Source organism: Hoplias malabaricus, chromosome 2 (genome assembly GCF_029633855.1).
Source record: "Hoplias malabaricus isolate fHopMal1 chromosome 2, fHopMal1.hap1, whole genome shotgun sequence".
Taxonomy (NCBI): domain Eukaryota; kingdom Metazoa; phylum Chordata; class Actinopteri; order Characiformes; family Erythrinidae; genus Hoplias; species Hoplias malabaricus.
Window position 1 is genome coordinate 77,718,881 of NC_089801.1, and position 19,805 is coordinate 77,738,685.

Here is a 19,805-nt window from a genome sequence, read left to right on the forward strand (position 1 = left end):
TAGATGGGGCTGCTCCCTTGCCTTAAAAAGAAGTAGGAACCTCAGCCTCAGAGCCCCCAATCATGATTTCCTCTGTAAAGATGTGGAAAATTTCATTAAAACCCATTCAAAGAAAAAGCAGCTGATACTTGTGGCTTTTGGTTTCCTGCTATTCCTAGGATTTAAAGGAACCAGCGAGAAGGACCGGTCAACATACCAGGATGTAAGATACGTCAGATATTCTGCAGAAATGTTGCTTTCTGTTTCTGTTTCTCCTAAATGCTCCAGTGATCAGATGATTTATGGCGTGAGAAAGGGGGTGAGAAGAGATTCGGGGAAGATAAGCTTCGAAAGTTTCGGTAGGTGTTTAATTATAACATTAGCATACAATAAAAAAAATACAGACAAGGCCTATTGAACACACAGGAGGGGATATCAGTTATTGTTACATTAATAAATAAAAAGTAAACGTGTTTTACCATAGACCATAATTAATGCATTTTGGAGAATGACTTGCTACTCTGGTCTCTAATAATCAGAACTATGAAGTGGTTAGCTTCAGTTGATTAAGTGGCATGAACCCAAGGTTGGTGTGTTTTATAAATTACGTGTACCACAATCTTGAAATCTCCACTGTCATGTACTGCTGCTGGGTACAGCACAGGATTCGATAACAAAGAACACAACACCAACAAACTGTTTCACATTTCCTATGTGTTTTTTTTTTCCACATGAGGTGTTGTCTGAAATGAAACACACAAGATGTCTGCACAGCAGGCGGATGAAATTAGGACAGAATCCCATAGTAGTGCACTTGATTGTAACAGTACTGACGAAATCCTTGAAAATACAATCACAGAGCTGTCACAGCAGGCAGACTGTACGAATAGCTGCTTTAAAACGTCTCTGGACAACCCCCGACGCACATGGAGAAGGCCCGCTTCCTTCATATCGTGAAAGGATACGAGTTCAGAAAGTTCTTGACGCCGACACTCACAGGCAGCTCTTCGATGCTCTGCCTGCCGTAAGTCCGTACCACCGCCCTCCTGGCTATCTCCTGAAGGCTCTGGGGCGCATTTCCGCGATAGGGCATCCTCAGGCATCTTTTGGGGGACCTCATGTAGAACTCCAGCAAGTCAAAAACACAAGGGAACGAGTGCTTGCTGCCGTCCAAGCTGAAGGCTCCATCTTTCAGCAGCACCCGCACGCTAGTGGGTCCATCCTCTGCCCTGTAGCTGAGGGTGAAGAAAACGTCAGTTTGCGTGCTGTCCCGGATCAGGAAGGTCCCGACGGGATGGCTGGCCAGTCGGGAGTGAGCCCCATCCACGTCCAGAGGACCCCAGTAGAACCCGCTTTGGGCCAGGTAGTCGGCCGCCTTGGATACGATGGAGCGGTCCTCTGGGTGGCGGAAGGGGTGGAAGTGGGTGGGCTGAGCTGAAGACGTCTCGGGGATCTCAGTCGGCTTGGGTGGATCTTTGGGCGCAGCTGCATGGCCAGGATCATTGTGCTGGACCATTCTATAGCAGGGTCCAGCTGGGACACAGCATCTCCATGGCTCCTGTTCATGCAGAAGTAGCTGTCTTTTGACTAGAAGGGACAGAGGAAGACAAAGGGATTTAGACCAGAGAGGGCTGGAAGAAAGAGGAGGAGTTTGTTCAAGTCTAAACACATCAGCATGTGTGTGTGCGTGGGTCTATACAATTACTCAAGAACAATGACTGTACAGAAGGATGAAGGTTCTTAAGTCTGAATGTAAACCAGTACGGGTCAAGACTATGTTCTATGGGTCTATGTTATGGGTCAAAACACCTGTTGTTTTTCAAACATGAACATATGTTTTGAACAGGGATGATACCACTCACAATACACGCCTTACTCATGTTCTATACACACTACATATTTCTATTTAAAAAAAAGCACGTTTTCATTGTACACTTGGAATAAAGCAGTGTTGGAAAACAGCATCTCACTTTAAAATAAATAAATACAGACATATATGGATGTAATTTGTATTCACACGCCAAGAACCGAAATCACACAATGGATGATTGACAGGGCTTTTAAAAGCAGCAAACTGGTTAAACAAATGAATCTACTGTGTACATAAACTGCTCATTCTGTACACGCTAATGTGTTTTTGTGGTCAGCGTAACCCTAGTCTCTTGCAGTTATATAAACGAGATTGTTGCTTTGCAAAGAAACACCATATCTCCGTTTTTGTTGATATTTAGTTTATGGCATCATTTGAACTCAGCAGCTGCCCTTTTTTATTAATTTAATAATTATATATATAAGGGAAAAACCTTTATGGTATTTATCATTTTTAAATTAATACTTTTAAAAGTATCCTTTCTGTCATAATAATTATATATATATATATATACACACACACACACACCGCGCGTTTGTTTTCAAGCATTGTGGGTCCACTGCATTCACTGCAGACCATTCATTTTGTGGAGACGTATGAGGACACCTTGTCCGTGGCTGCTTCTAACCCACCCCTCAATTTACCTTGACCTTACAGCCTGTCTTTTACCTTACAGCTGAATGATTTAATGAGTTGCCTTGTGGGCATTTTGTCTATGGTCATAAACTAGTCAAGTCCCCACAACGCGATTTTGGTTCCTACATAGTGATATATTCTTGGTCCAAACACACAACACTTGATAGGACCTCTACACACACACACACACACACACCATGAATCACCCCCTTGAGTGTAAACAGTGTCCCATAATCAGCTCTCACATTAATAGTCGGTGTCCGGTGATCCAGTAAGTCCCAGCCATGTCCAACCCCGTCAGCCAGACTTCTCCTCGGGCGCTCGCTGGACTCTTTTCACGTTAATGATCCTCGAGTACGTGATATGCGGTAAATTCGTGATCGACCAACCTCAGTCCACTATAATTGGTGTCTGTCATCGACGTTAACTCCCTGAAAACGCCGCACATCCCTCCACACTACAACCCGTCGCCGCACTGAAGATAGAAAAGATCGAAAGTGAAAGTGTCTAGTTTAAATTCAGGCGAGGATTCGCGTTACTGATAGTGATTGGATCCTGCCAGCCGCAACAAAAGTAACGCACACACACACACACACACACTTTGGCTACATTAGTTTGAATTTACTTGAAATGCACCTGGAAGCACACACCATTCTAGACACGCACACAATGACCCCAGGCTCCATTAGTTTGAATGCACTTTAAGGCAAAGTGAAACACACACTCGCAGTAGGATATTAAAAGTTTGCATATACTTGTGGGGACCTCCACAGCCTTCTGTAGAACTGTAACCAAAAAACACTCCCAAACCTCGGTGACCAAAAACAGTTCTTACATGGAAGGGAAGACCGGTAAAAAAATTGACTCGTTCTAGTACTACTTCTAATTTAGTACATTCAGTCCTCACAAGGCTAGGGAGACGAGTGCATGCATATTAACACATATACACATACGAGGAAGAGAAAGGCAAAAACGTTAAGGAGATTTGCACAAGAAACTCAAGGATAGAGAAAGTTCAATAGGTGCATCCATTCACACACATACTGGTATTCCTATCCTCACGCGATATTTGCATGTCATTCACGCTGCTATGCTAAACATAACCCAACAGCCCTTGGGTAACATTCCACTCGTTATTTACCCCATAATTTACCTCAGACACCACAAAAGTACATTTCTTAGACATTCTTTTCTTAACTTTGAACATTCTTTTCTATCACAGAACAGGAGTTCCCATTCTGAGTTCTACTCGGTTTGGGCTTTGGGGCGGGGGTGGGTAGTTGTTATCCTATGAACAAGCTCCTTCCAGCTCCTTGGTTTGTTTCTTTAAGAAAGAACAGTGTGTGTGTGTTTGTACATGCACTCTTTTTCAGATAATCTGAAGGCCATATGAAGTTCCCAGTAAACATTTAACCGTTTTCATTGAAAGTGGAAGTTGAAAAAACGTCCAAACACAGACATTGAAAAGACGACTGTTAGATGTATTTTGGACGTCCATTGATGTTATTAATTGGTCCCGAAATAAATTACTTGTATAAAACACGTTTTAGACGTTCACTGACGTTATTGATTGGTCACCACTTAACTAACTTATTAAGATGGATTTTGGACGTCCATTGACGTTTAAAATATGTCCTTGACGGACAGACTACTTTTAGACCTATTTTGAACGTCCAGGGGATTTCCTTGTTTACTGGGTTTGTACTTCTCAGAGGTTGGGAGGACAAAGAAAAAAAAACAAGAAAGTTGTACACCTCTTGACTTTCAGACATTTCGAACTTCACAGCAGGCAAAAAAGTGGTGTTGTTACATGTTACACTGAGGTAAACTGAATATTAGTGATGGTTTGGAGTGGAGCAGTGGCATATGCAGCCTTTTCTCAATGGGCCATATGAATTTGTAGGTCTGAAGCGATTGACGCTGCAACCTCCTCCTGCAACTATGCTCCTCAGCATCTGCTGACCCTGCTCTGTCATTTACGTGGCCTTCCATTTTGTGGCTGAGCTGCTGTCGTTCCCAGTCACTTCCAATTTGTTATAAAACCACTGACAGTTGACTGGAACGTTTAGCAGTGAGTAAATTTCATTTGTACAGGTGGCATCCTGAGAACGACCCATTTTTTCACAAAAGTTTGTAGTTAGCAGTCAACATGTCTAGGTGCTTGGATTTATACAGCTGTGGTGATGAAAGTGACTGGATCACCTGAAATCAATAATTTGGGTGGGTGAGTGACTACTACTTCAATATTTTTGGCAATATACACTTTACGCTGATGATTTGTTTTAATTACATATATATGGCTAATGCATGTCAAATATGAGGCGGCACGGTGGCACAGTCACACAGCTCCAGGGACCTGGAGGTTGTGGGTTCAAGTACTACTTTCGCTGACTGTCTGTGTTGGTGGATTAGCAACTCAAAAGTGCCCATAGGTGTGAATGTGTGTGTGTGTGTTGCCCTGTGAAGGACTAGCACCCCCTCCAGACCCACCACGACCCTGAACTGGATAAGCGCTTACAGACAATGAATGAATATCATGTGCATATATTTCATATGGGAATAATTTACGTACATATATTACATTTGCATATGGGTGTATTGGGTTTGTGATTATCAGTGTGATTAAGTTATACATTGTATATAAAATAGTTAATGTGTAACGGTAAAGAAAATAAACATTGGGTTTTTACTGTGTGGTTTGATTATTAACCACAGACTCTCTCCACATCTGACATTGTTTCGGCTTTTCAGCTGCAACACTGCAAAAACTCTGCTGAATTCACACCCTGTTCATGCTGCTCAATCTGAAAACCTTAGGCCTCTTTTCCACTGCAAGACTGGTTCTGAGTACTGATGGTGACTATTCTGTTGGCTTTTCTACACAGATATAGAGCACTTACAAACCATGCTGAGAAAAACAGGCTTTTCTATGTGGAGTGTAATGTTTGTCTGTGTTGCTTTTGCAAACAACCCTTAAATCTTAAAGCTCACTATTTATTCAGCATGCTAACTCACATAATAATTATGAGATGCCCTGCACTTCCTTTTCCTGAAATAGGACTGGGACAACAAGCCACAACTGGGACAACAGTTTCTATCTGCAACGGCACGCAACCTTAAGAACACTGCAATAGAGATTAGCTGTTCCAGTCAAATGCAGCTGTCCAGTTCTTCTTAAAACTTCCAATTTGACAGTTACTCCGCCCATTAACCGCACCCAACTTGAAAAGTCAAGGCTCACCGAAAATCCAGTTTCACATTATTATATACAAAGTTGTTGCGTTTATACCACACACTGCTAATTCATTCCCTTTTAATGCTAGCATACCATTTTAGCATACCGTACTGTAGTGTGGTAACATGCAATTTTAAGACTCGGTCACAAAGTGGTTAATCAAGTCTTTGATATCCAAACATACAGGAATCAAACACATCAAAACTGGAGCATGTGACTTGATGTTTTCATTATAGTTATTAAAATACTCTAACATCCCGCTAACAATCAACCAAAAATTACATGAACTAAAAACAACCACAGATTCCTTTGCTATATAGGCCTCAGGATTGTATCCTATCCTCGTCCATAAGTTACATGGTGCAGTTTCTACATTGTTGATCCTGGACTCGCAACAACAGAGGCCCTGTTCTCTCTATTACAAGTCTCTGAAGCTGTAAAAATTCTTTTAGTGATCCTTTAAAAAAAAAAAAAAAGCTGGAATAATATATATATTTTAAAGTAAATCTTAACTGAGTGCATGTGATGCTTTTGAGATACAGATTCATGTCTTTATAAAGTGCTCCTGGTTTTAAGATAGAGACACTAATTATATCATGTTCCATAAAACCTACTGTATGGTGATTTTATCACAAACTGAGGACTTTTTTTTATCATGTGGAAGACTAATGTTGCTGCTGCTCCGCTCAGTCTGCTGGCTACTGTCCAGATGCCCGGGATCTGCAGGAACGTATCATGCTGCGTATCTCGTCCCGGAATACAGTTACTGAATGTGTATTTATGTGTATTATCAGATTCTCTTCATAAAGTCTAAGTATCTATAATAATCCAGAAGTGTCTGTAGTGTGTAGTGTGTATTGGGATTGCTGTCAGTAGAGTCCTTCAATGAAAAACAGCAGTCTTTATCTTATTACTTTTTCTTTGTCTGCCAAGTTGTTTATTTTTAAAGACAAGTGCATTTTCTGTTATGCCACTGCTCACCGCATTACCTTCAATACGTTATCATCACTGTCCAGTGAAGTCCCTGTATCCCCAAAACAGTAACTCTATAGGGGAAGGAAAAATAACCCTTAATTATCATTGGAAGTCAGTGCAAACAGATTTTATTCTGAGTTATTTTTGAGCATTTCTATTGGTCCGTTCATCATGAAGTCGAAATCACAACTGCTGCGTTCAAATGACTTAGTAAGTCCACAAAAATGAAAAGAGGAAGATAACTGGAGCTGGCAGGTCATGACTGAAGTGCACTTGAGCAGGGCACCTAACCCCCAACTGCTCCCGGGGTGCTTGCTCTGGGCATGTGTCCTCACTGCCCCCTAGTGTTCACTACTGTGTGTGTAAATGTGTGTTTCACTGCACAGGTTGGGTTAATAGCTGTGTGGCACCTAAAGTGATTCTAATTCTGCTTCTTTCGGCTGCTCCCTCCCATCAGGGGTCACCACAGAGGATCAACCACAGTCCGCACCACAGTCCGCCATATGCCCTTCCTAACACAACCCTCCCTATTCATCTGGGCGTTGGGACCAGCACTGCAACACAGTGGCTAGGTACACACACTCACACCTACGGACACCTTTGAGTCGCCAATCCAGTTTTTGGACCGTGGGAGGAAACTGAAGCAGCCGGAGGAAACCCCCGCGCACTCGGGGAGAACACAGACAGTCAGCCGAAGCGGGACTGGAAGGTCCCTGGAGCTGTGTGACTGCGACACCACCTGCTGCACCACCAATTCTAATTCTAAAAAAATATCAAGCCCCAATATTAGAATATTTACTAATAACAATATTCCAGTGAATATGATTCTGTTGTGAATGTGTTGGTTTAACCCTTTCCAAACCTCTTCTTGTGACAGTCGGCATTATCAGAGATTATCATCCAATACCAAGTTTTATGAATTCATAAATACTCACTTATGTTACTCAGTGTGCTGCTAATGAACAAATCCATACGATCAAGAAGAACATGTGGAAACAAGAAGATACACCGACACTACTTTTAAAAAAATCATTGTTTTTAAATTATTTTTATTATTATTATTAATAATAATCGTAGGTGCCTTAGTCTTTTGCACAGTAAAGATAAAGCTCTAATGTCTTGGCATAGGATATTTTACATCTTATCCTGTGTGTATTTACAGTCAGAAACTTCCTCTCTGTTCTCTATTGAGAAGTTACAGTGCTCTTAAGTGCAGCGTGTCTCTTGACCACATAAGGGAATGTGTGTTTATCCAGTTATAGAGCTGATGGAGTTATCTTCAGGTGCGGATGGAGTTGAGGGGTTGTTTTGAGAGCTGTTGCCGGAGGGGGGTGCGTTTTTTTTCTGCATTTGTCTTGTTCTTTCATTTGCACGTTCGTTCAGATAATACAGCTGAAAACAACACGAACCACACACCCTCCAACCCTCCTTCCCTCTTTCCCTCTCTCTCTCTCTCTCTCTCTCTCTCTCTATCATATAAACCTTCACACACACGCACACACATACACGCGCGCGCTCTTTCTGCTTTTGCTTTCACTCCTGAGCTCGGCTTACTCTAAATCACGTGATTTGAAGCCAGTGCCATCAAACCCATGACACGCGTTTCTTTGAACAAAGACGGAAAGATGGGTTTATTGTACGTACACCGTGTACATTTGATACCGAACGGAACCAGGGAACGGCGGGCCATTACCGGAGCAAATGGTTCTGGACGGTAACCGATACCCCTCCAGCTCTCAGGAACCCAGCCACGGCCACTTAGAGCTTTCAGAGGCGCGTGCTCAGTCGACGTGACTGAGTTTCCCTTTAATCACACACCGATCGGTCAAAACATTACGACCACATTATGTTCGTTATGCACTCACTGTTTATTTTAGCAGCTCCACTGGCCAGAGCCGAGCACTTTGTAGTTCTGCTGTTACAGACTGTGGTGTATGTATACAATCATTCATTCATTGTTTGTAACCCTGATCCAGTTCAGGGAGGCGGTGGGTCCAGAGCCTACCTGGAATCACTGGGCGCAAGGCGGGAATACACCCTGGAGGGGGCGCCAGACCCTTCACAGGGGAACACAGACACACACGTTTACACTTACGGACTCGTTTGAGTCGCCAATCCACCTACCAACGTGTGTTTTTGCACTGTGGGATAGAGCACCCCGAGGAAACCCACGTGTACACGGGGAGAACACACCACACTGAAGCTGTGTGACTGCGACACTACCTGCTGCGTCACTGTGCCGAATAATAATAATAATACATTTTATTTGTAATGCATTTTACATTTCAAAGAAATCTAAAGAAATACAATTCAAAGAAAAATAGAATGTCTAAATTAAATGTATTATGTAATAATTATAAAATATTTTAATTTATATATTAGTGAGCATTAACTGCGATGTCTTTGGTTTTATTTCGTTTTTATTTACTTATTAACATTTTACACAATATTTACATTGTTTTTACCATTCGTCCAAATATAAATCTAATAGTGTTTCATTAATCTGGAGATTTGTGTGTGCTTTTAATGGCTGTTTATTTGACTTATATTATTTATTAGGGTTCAAACACCCTAATGTATTTGTTACGGTTTTTCTTCTTCTTATTTTTTTTTCTCCTGTAAAAGTCATTGTGAAAAAGAGACCGTAGGTCGTACAGACTCCCCACATGGAGGGTAGATGTAGTTTGTGTGCATCTCGGAGGACAACAAAAATGACACTGATTGGCCTAATGGTGGCGCTATAGCAAATCAAAACGCGTTTAGGTCCATATCTCCTACACCGTGAGGTGTACAGACGAAATCTTTTTTCCCCCGATTCCTTGGGTCCTGACAAATAAAAAATTAATTAGTCAAAATTTTACTTTTCCCAGTTTATTATCCCGCTAATTTGCAAAACCTACTTTTGTCCAATTCTCTTGAGCTTTGTGCCAAAATATTCGCAGGAGTCTGAAGGTTAAAAATTTAAAGTAAAAATACTGTCGCAATCACACAGCTCCAGGGACCTAGAGGTTGTGGGTTTGATTCCCACTTCGGGTGACTGTCTGTGAGGAGTGTGGTGTGTTCTCCCTGTGTCTGCGTGGGTTTCCTCCGGGTGACTGTCTGTGAGGAGTGTGGTGTGTTCTCCCTGTGTCTGCGTGGGTTTCCTCCGGGTGACTGTCTGTGAGGAGTGTGGTGTGTTCTCCCTGTGTCCGCGTGGGTTTCCTCCCACGGTCCAAAAACACACATTGGTAGGTTGGCTTGGTGACTCAAAAGTGTCTTTGAGTTTATACGTATGCGTTGTCTTGTGAAGGACTGGCGCCCCCTCCAGGGTGTGTTCCTGCCTTGTGTCCAATGATTCCAGGTAGGCTCCGGAACCACCATGACCCTGAATTGGGTAAGGGTTACAGACAATGAATGAATGAATGAATGAATAACTGGGGACTAGTATCAAAGGGGAAAGCAGCTCACCAGCACAAGCAGAAGTTCTTAGTTGGACCAGTCCTGGCATTTAATGAAAAGGTCAGGCTATAGCCTTAGCTAGCTGGCCAACGCCATCAGGCCAGGATTATTTTCTCCTCTGGTGCTGTTGCCATTGCTGTTTATTATCATCAAGTGACTGGTGAAGTCTTAGGTAACATCTGTATTTGCCAGTGATTCCACAGGGTAAAGAAACAAAAACTTACATTCCGATTTTCTTGCATAACACTGAGGTTATTGTACTCAGCAGATTCTTTGTTGAAACCAATTGGAAATAGCCATGTGAAACGCGATGAGTAATTACGCAGCAATGTGTATTAGTCTGGCAGATGGTTTGCACATGACTTATACATGTTTTTGTTAGAGCTTTACAGTCATAGATGACATTAGTGTTAATAACATCTCTTTAATCTCCTGACTAGATTATCTAATTCTCTTCAAGCCCAATTTAGACTCAAATCCACGCTTTATCAGTTCACATACCTCTACGCACAAACATACACCGATCATCAGAATTAAAGTAAACAAACAGACAAGAAATGCCTTCAACGTATATGAAATGCAAAATGCAGAGTAAGTTAGAAATACAAAAGCGGCAGTGTCAAAACACACCCATATGGGGCCCATATGTGCCGCTCAGCTGGATACCAGCAACTATCCACTGTTCTCAGGCTCAGTGATGGGACAAGTACGAGTTAAAAATAGGGCTCATCAGGGCTGATATAAGCAGCTGACCTGGGTCCCATTAATAGTGCATGCCAACCCTCCCAGAGCCCATGGCTATCTTGAACTTAAGCATGTAACCCTCTTCTTTCCTTTATTCTTGGATAATTTTGGTCTAAAGCTCTACAATCAGTGGTGGGAACCAATCAGGAAGAAGCACAGCTGCAAAATATAACAAAGCACATACAAGACATGGAATCAGAACATAGTGGGGTCCACAAAATCAACACTCCCTCGGCCCCTGGAGAGCGATAATTTTCAACTCCATCCTGGAGGAGTAGGGAGGTAACTCCTTTAAGGCACCGGATGCTTCACAGGGGAATTAAAGAAAGCGCAATTACAAGAGACAAGTTTAAACTCTCCTGAAGTGGTATGTGAACAGGGTCCCGTAAAAATCTTAAAGGGGTAGAGCTAACCCACCTCTGACGGTTTGAAATTGTCTCTTGAAAATCCATGTCTGAGTTGCCCAGGGTGAGAGGACTTAAGGCTAGGATGGAGTTCACATTTCTCCTTTAAGGGAAGCCCTAGTTTCTCAGAGTCACGTGGGTGAACTTCACCTTTTAAATTTGTAAAATGCGTATTAGGTTTAGTTTCATTTTAGTCGATTACTTATTGTTCGTTTTAATCTATAAACAATTGCTTAAAATGATAATGTTAAATGAATGCAAAAGTATTTGAAGAAAACTAAGGCCGTATTCTTTCCATAATCTTCTTCCTAATCAACTCTATGAATCATTGGCCAACAGTTCATACAAGTGACTCCCAGACGCTCAAAGAATCAATTCTTTTGGATTTGACTCCTCTTTAACATTCCACAGGGCTGCTCTCATCAACAGCAAGCAGATGGAGCATTTACTTGTTTTTTTTTCCTTATAATTTTCAGTTTTCATATTAGCAATAACGTCATTTATTAGCCTTTCACATATTTGTTTATATTTTATTAGTTGACAAAAGGTACAGAACATTTTGTCACAGTTCTCATCCCCAAAAGATTATTTATCTAGTGCTCACCTGGTTTTCGTTGTGAAAATTTGGTCGTCGAGGGACATTTATATCGTTTGTGTTAACGAAACTAACACTGGCGGGCGGTATCTGTGGACCCTCCGTGACACAGAACAGATTCTATTCCTCATGTAAGCATACCTGCAGAGGTAGAAGTACTTCACATTGGAAATACTAGGTGCTAATCTTCCTTAAGCACATGCATCTGACTGACTGTAACTGCACAAAAGCAGTGTTGAATATTCATTTTGTGTCTTAATCCATGTTGCTTTAGGCACAGTGTGCTGTGTGTTGGCTTGTTCACGTGGATCTAGTTTATTTGTATTAGCTTCAACAGAGCAAACACTCATTCTTGTTGTAGAGAAAGGCCGGCCCTTCATTCTTTTGTCTTCTGCACACGGGCAGATGACTTCTTTGGCATGTTGGCTCTTATTTGAGTAAGTATTTTAGTGAGATAGTAGTGAGAAATAGCAAATTTATCAGAGACCTGCTGGTTGCCATCCTCTCAGCTCCACTGACCACACAGGAGCAATTACAGACCGTACACTCTTATAAATAAAGGTGCTACAAAGGGTTTTTGAGTGATGCCATAGAAGAATCACAAATTTTTGTGTAAGAAACATGTGAGGGTGGAGAACCCTTTAAAGGTTTCTTTGATCTTAGTGTTCTTAACCCATTTAAATACATCAGCAACAATGGTTCTTTATGGAACCAACTACACCACCATCTGATTCTCTGCATATTTTGTTATCCCCATTTTACAATGTTCCTCAGTGGTCAGGACCCCCACAGAGCAGGTGTGATGTGGTGGTGGATCATTCTCAGAGACACTGACGTGGTGGTAGCGTGATATTGCGAGTTGTGCTGGTACGCGTGGATCAGACACAGCAGTGCTGCTGGAGTTTTTAAAAACATGCGTCACTGCTAGTCCACCAACCAAACACATCTAGTCAACAGCGCCCTGTGTCCACTGATGAAGGACTAGAGGACGACCAACACACACTGCGCAGCTGCAGATGAGTCACGGTCTCTGACTTTACATCTACAAGGTGAACCAACGAGGTAGGAGTGTCTAACAGAGTGGACACTGTTGAAAACCTCTAGCAGCTCTGCTGTATCGGATCCACTCGTACCAGCACGACACACACTAACACATCACCACCACGTCAGTGCCTCTGCAGCGCTGAGAATGACCCAACACCCAATGCTCTGTCCATTGATGAGAAAGGGAGCTAACAAACGGACTACAGTCTGTATTTGTAGAGCAACAAAGGGCTCCTGTATGGTCTGTTGAGATGATAAAATGGAGAATGAGTGTAGATACAAGGTCTAGTGATGACTTAGCAGATTAGTGTTTTTTTATTTAATGTTTATATGCATCTCTAATCCAGCAGGTAAATATTTTGAGTTGAGGTATCAACTCATTTTGTTTAAATTGCATGTCCAGCCATCCAACTCTTTCCTTATGGATTCATTATAGATTCAATTTCGCAATCTGTCCCTGAGCAATCGTTGGAGGCCCTATTACCCGGAGGTCACCTGGTTATGCCTCAGCCACTCAAGAATGGGGGGTGGTCGATAACAACAAAAATGACCTCTGTTTCTCTCCTTATCAAGTTTGTGGATACTCTTCACAGGGGTCTGTTAGCCAACTGGGCTGAGACCACTCCCCTCAAAAGTGTTGAGCTCCAGCAGCATTGCTGCAGTTTGAAAAAAGCTGTTGGGGCTTTCCAGGTTTTGAAAGGTTGGTGTAGTGGTGGGACTGAGGGGGTCTTGGCTAACTGGGAAAGAGGTGTTGACTAAATCAGGAAGAAATTTGAGTAAAACTAAACAATATTGAATCACACAAAGCCCGTATTGCATTTGTTTCTAACAGATGGTTCCCCTGCAGCTGCTTCACCTCAAGCCGCCCTTTCATTGTTGCCTGAAATTAAGCCTGAAATAGGTAACAGAAATAAAACACATGCTGCAATTTGGCATAAAGACATAACAGCTGAGTGTGTGCTTTGTTTGTCTTTAATTAAATATGCTTGACCATGCAGTTTGCACTCGGACAACTTTCACTTTCTCAGCTCTGAGAGAAGGACATGTTTTACTGTGTTTGCAGTAAAACAACAGCGCCCTTTAATTATTTCAGGGAAAGTGAAAGTTTCACACGATACGGACATGGGGTTACATTTGCTTAACTTTCTTTTAGACATTTGCTTTCTTTTAGAGATGTGCATAAAGAGCTTGTTACTCCATTACTACAATAACAGCTCCTCATGTAGGTGGTTGAACACTGCTGTGAGGATTTGATGGCATTGTTAGCATTTACACAACGCAAACATGTATAATGGTTTTGATGACTGAGAGTAACACATTGCAAGACTTTAAACACATCAAGTTGGTAGCACTTTTATTTGAGGTTTTATCTGAGGTTACAAGTGGAACTTCCAGATTGAGGTCAAACATTAACTAGTTGTATAAATGTAATGCAAAAGGCACCTCTGTGAGAAAATAGCTGAGTGTAAAGTTTAAGTGGTGTCATCCACAAATCACATTCGTACATTTCTCTATACCATCCTTTAGCTATGGTTTTTTAGCATTTTAGCAAACTAATGTATGTGGGTTTAAATTAAATTATAGTTTATGCAGTTTTTAAATCTCATGGCCATTTCACTTTTAACATACACTACAATAAAAATGTCTTCCTAAAACGAACATATTCACACAAACCATCTACAAGTGAACTTGAATTTGGTCAAAATACCACAAAGGACAAACAACACAGCACCGTTCTCCCCCGCCTAAACAGCTCTGTATAAAAATGAGAAAAATAGATAAAAATCAGGACATCTCAAGTTATGCCATGTTTTCAGATTAAGGCAGCCCAGAAAAACAGACTAGGTGGACTTGTTTCACAGTTTGGGTGTTGGTAGACTTCAGACACTTCAAAAACATCTGATAATGCACAAAAAATAGATTCTATGTCCCCTTTAAATTTGGGACATTCAATATACACTTCAACATTGGCTTTTCACACACCTCTGTTTTGTATTTTTTGGACCTGTAATAAATGTCTTTGGATGTGTCTGGTCAGTCCATGCTCACTGTTGTGTCTCTGTGTGTGTCTGTTATAAATTTATATATTTATTCTAAATTTTGCATGCCCTGTTTTTGCATTTAACAATAATTTATTATTATTATTTTTATTATATTTAAATTTAAATTAAATAAACGTTACTTATATTTATTACTGTTTTTTTATTTATAGTTGCTAGTATTTTGTATATTGTTGTTTTATGTGAATATTTTATAATATGCTACTTGTTACTAGTTAAGATACTGCTGCATCCTGAAGTATGCAGTGCAAATGTTAAGCTTGAAGTCTTGTTGATGTTATTGAAGGATAAACTAGGCCGTGAGAAAACATTTTTATGAACCCAAGGGAAACACAACAAGAGCTAAGCCACAAATACTAGGTTTAATGTAGACTCACAATCACAATGAACTTTGAATGCAGGCTACAGACACAGAGCATAAATAAACAGACACAATAGGACGCACCTGTGAGCTCAGTTACATTTCTGTCTGCTCATATGTGTTAAGGGATATGAGGGGGACAAAGCACAAAACAAACACACAAGACCGAAACAGAAGAATGTGTTAATAACAAACAACTACAAATTCATTTCAAAGCAACATATAAATTAGTACAAATAAAAATTATCTTTGTTATAATTGTGTTGGCATATCAAATATAACACATGAAAGTAGCAATTATCCCACATCAAATTCAAATATCAGATGTCTTTGTACATTCATTCATCCATTATCTGTAACCCTTATCCAGTTCAGGGCAGCGATGGGTCTGAAGGGGGCGCCAGTCCTTAGGAGGGTGACACACACTCACACCTACGGACACTTTTGAGTCGCCAATCCACCTACCAACGTGCGTTTTTGGACTGTGGGAGGAAACCAGAGCACCCAGAGGAAACCCACGCAGACACAGGGAGAACACGTCTTTGTAAATGTATTGTGTAAAATATTAAATACAGACACAAACATTTGTTAGTAGGCTAATAAAAAATATGCAGAATGATCAGACTTACAGACCTACAGATCCTGTGTGGGTTGGCTTCAAACTGATCAATCCAAGCTCCTTGAGAAGAAGTTATTCTGCTTCTGTTTACGTTTAGAAAAATAGAACAGGGTTTTATTTATTTATTTATTTATTTTTGATTACATACATATACGGTTCACCACTCATTTCTGATTCATTGTTTTCTTGCAAGTGCATGAAGAGTGACACTGATTGGATATTTGCATAATCATTGTTCTTTCATGTTAAACAAGCTAGCACAAGTAAACACAACAATTAGGTATAACTGTATAATTGGATTGGACTGGCAGACATGATTCCAGTCATAACAGACGGAAGTGCAGGAATAGCTAAGTAATAGATTGCCTCAAGCATTGGCGTTGTATATAACTTTTAGGGAAACAGAGGAGGAGCTGAGAGTTAGTTAACGTTGATAGTAGCTGTGTTCACGTTGTGAGAAAGTGCTCTAAACATGCAGCAAGTTAAAGTTAGTCTCTGGCTGGGTCCCAAACTGCACACTGCTGCTCTGAATAATAATAAGTGTGCAAAATATAATATACCACCCTGTATATTGCTGTCTGTAGAGTAGTATGTAAAGTTCCACAGTGTGTTGTTTGGGACACAGCTTCACTGTCTATCGTTAATGTTAATCAAATGCTGTTCTGCATCATTATAAATGCAGTATTTTATTATGAATGATCAGCTTATAGCTAGCTAGGTGGGTATTGACTCAGCTCGATTGACATTTTATTTAATGTCAGAACACAATATCTCATCATAAATAGATGGCATTTGATCATATTTGATGTTTTTCCATTTCACAGCAACTAAATAAGACTGCACTTGTTCAGGGACATTTTTGGCAACCAGAACATGGTTAAGTAACTAGGTTTGGCAATCTGTGTGCAGTTTGATAACTGAAATCCTGGCGTTACTTTCGTTTCTTCTTTGGCAAGCTGTTTCCCAGCACCTGCTTTTGACCGTTTTCCTAAGGCATAGACGTAGATTGTTTTGCTCATTCACCTTTTGCACTGGCCATATACAAATATTACATTTTTATTAACTGTAGCATAGGCTACGTTTAGGCAACGCTGCTTCCAGAACAATCATGCTACAGAGAAAACTAATGTAGCATTAGGAGTCTTGCCTTTGAACTCTGAGCGGGGAAACAAATCCGGGCCCTTAGAGGTGGATTGCAGCAAACATATTGAGTAAGAAACGTTTCCCAGGGATGATTAATGGTGTTAATGGTGTTCAGTAACAGGCACCTTACAATGTTGGGCGGAAGGCAGTTCTACGCTATACGCTATACAAGCCACCATAAAAGAGCAGAGGAGTGATGTTACCCTTGCCCTTTCTCTTAATCATAGACTATGTCTCAACATGTATACATTGTCAAGAGGTCTGAAGAGTAGCACACACACACAGTTAAACAAATGACACACAGTATGTGCTCAATGGAAATGACAATGTTAGCATCACCCTTGTTGTTTTAGCTTAGAGTAAGTATGCTGCCCTCCACCTAGCAGTGCAGGGTTTGATTTCTCACTCTCACTGTGTGAGAACCAACATTCCTAACTGGGGCTCTTAATAGTTCTACATCTTATTACCCTGGGGTTCTATTACACGCCTTTAAGCCCAATTTTAACCCTGATTTCCAGTTTGGCCAAGTCTGCGCTAGCTGGCTGTAGTCTGCAGTCTTTATTGCAGTTGGAGGGAAAGTCAAGGAGGGGATCGGACTCCAGATCACGTTTCAGACAAGTCATAGCATATCACATATGTTTGATTTATTTTTATACATTTTTTTCTGACCCAACATTAGACCTAATCACTTAGTGTAAACTCTTCACCAACTCAGGATTTAATGGGACCCCTAATGAAAGATTTACATAAATTAAACATAGGCTGTAGATACAGAAAACCGGCAATGTGCCCACAGGTGCTGTGGTGCCCTACAGTGGATGTTGGTTTCAGTAATCAAACAATGGAAAACTACTTTACATACGCATCACATATCACTAGATGCACATGTCCCCAAATAACCAGTATTACTTGTACACGAACAAGCCGCTACAGCCTTTATTCCAAATCTTCCATTCTACTTTAAATGCTGCAGCAAATACATAGTGGAGTCCGGCATTGCTGCATGTTTGATACATCTGGACCATTTAAGGTGGAATGTAACCTCATGTATGTGCCGTTCTACTTACCTCCATCTCCCTCTGCAATATATATATATATATAATTTATTATTCATTCATTCATCATCTGTAACCCTTATCCAGTTCAGGGTCGCGGTGGGTCCAGAGCCTACCTGGAATCATTGGGCGCAAGGCAGGAATACACCCTGGAGGGGGCACCAGTCCTTCACAGGGCTCACACACACACGCTTTTGATTCGCCAATACACCTACAAATGTGTGTTTTTAGACTGTGGGAGGAACCCGGAGCACCCGGAGGAAACCCATGTGGACACAGGGAGAACACACCACACTCCTCACAGACAGTCACCCGGAGGAAACCCACACAGACACAGGGAGAACACACCACACTCCTCACAGACAGTCACCCGGAGCAGGAATCGAACCCACAACCTCCAGGTCCCTGGAGCTGTGTGACTGCGACACTACCTGCTGCGCCACTGTGTACGCGGGGGCGGACTGACGGAGGCAGACGCACTTGCTAAAACACAGAATACTTTTATTTCTACAAAAGAGACCATAACAGGGGCCTAAACAAAGAAGCTAAACAGAATAAACTTGAACACAGAAAGCTAAACAGACAAACATAAACAGAGGGAACTAAGCAGACAGAGAAAGCTAAACAGACTAAAAACACAAACAGACCTGAGACAAGGGTCTGACTTAAAGGGAATGAGTAACAGACAAGACAGACAGACTGGAGAAAGCAAACCGACGGTAGAAAACAAACTAAAGGTGGAATGTCCAACCAAGAAGCACAGAGACAAAGGAACTTAAACGAACACCAGAGACAAGGGACACCTGGACTGATAATGAGGGTGCAGGATTACAAATGACACTGACAAGGAGGAGTAAGACAGGCGGGACATGGACAATAGCAAAGTGAGCAAATGGCAGGGACAACAGACACAACAGGACAAGGGCGTGACACACCCTTATTATTATTATAATAGTTATTATTATTTTATCTACACAATAGCAGTGCAAACAATAACCACAGCAAGTTGTTGTATATCCATTTGTATCTGTGTATCCTAAGTAACACCAGTCGACATAAACATTGGCAAAAAGAACAGTGGTGTAGTGTGTAATACCACGTCTGATAATAGTCTGCCCCAACCTTGGCAGATTAGACGCATTCAGACAAGACTAAAATCACTGAGATACTCTCATACCCCGCCCCCCCCCCCCCCCCCCCTCCCCTCCACAGGTAACAGTGGTCCTGTCCAAATGGATGTAATAAAAATAGAGAACCAACAAATCAGACATATTTGCCTACCGTTGCACAGTGGTTTATCTTTAGACATGAGCTGAGACCCAGTTTAGTTTCAGTTACTAATTATACTATGACTGTTATACAGTCATGTGGTACGCAGCAGCCTAAATGGTCACTATAATTTCTCAGAAATTTCAGAAGAACTTCCACACATAAAACAAGCTTTATTCTTACTTACCAGCAAGCGCACATGTGCTGTACTCCTGCAGTGATAGACTCTCAGCAAACACAGGACTGAACATCTAGCCGTACACACCCACTGTTACGTAGTGTATCCTTTAAAGGTGCAGGTGGCATGTGTTGCAGTTGCTTTCGTTTCATTTTCAGAGAGATACACAGTGTAGCCTGAGGGCCGACCTCGTTTAAGTA

General features: G+C 41.4%; 1 protein-coding gene across 3 annotated transcripts; it reads right to left on the bottom strand.

Moving 5' to 3' along the window:
• Nucleotides 1–925: 925 nt before the first annotated feature.
• Nucleotides 926–19,644, bottom strand: socs1b (suppressor of cytokine signaling 1b). Of its 3 annotated transcripts, XM_066661085.1 has the most exons (3): nucleotides 19,615–19,644; nucleotides 15,975–16,043; nucleotides 926–1,566 (listed from the first exon to the last, which is right to left on the bottom strand). In XM_066661085.1, exon 3 carries the CDS (start codon nucleotides 1,493–1,495, stop codon nucleotides 926–928), a length of 570 nt encoding a protein of 189 aa, XP_066517182.1. In that variant the 5' UTR covers nucleotides 1,496–1,566; nucleotides 15,975–16,043; nucleotides 19,615–19,644. The 3 variants fall into 3 exon arrangements, with proteins under 3 accessions (XP_066517182.1, XP_066517183.1, XP_066517180.1); XM_066661086.1 differs by lacking the exon at nucleotides 19,615–19,644 and having other exon boundaries at nucleotides 15,975–16,057; XM_066661083.1 differs by lacking the exons at nucleotides 15,975–16,043; nucleotides 19,615–19,644 and adding an exon at nucleotides 2,731–2,949.
• Between the last annotated feature and the right edge of the window lie 161 nt (nucleotides 19,645–19,805).

Coding starts and splice junctions, on each gene's coding strand:
- socs1b (XM_066661085.1), bottom strand. CDS start 1,495: ATGGTCCAGCACAATGATCCTGGCCATGCAGCTGCGCCCAAAGATCCA.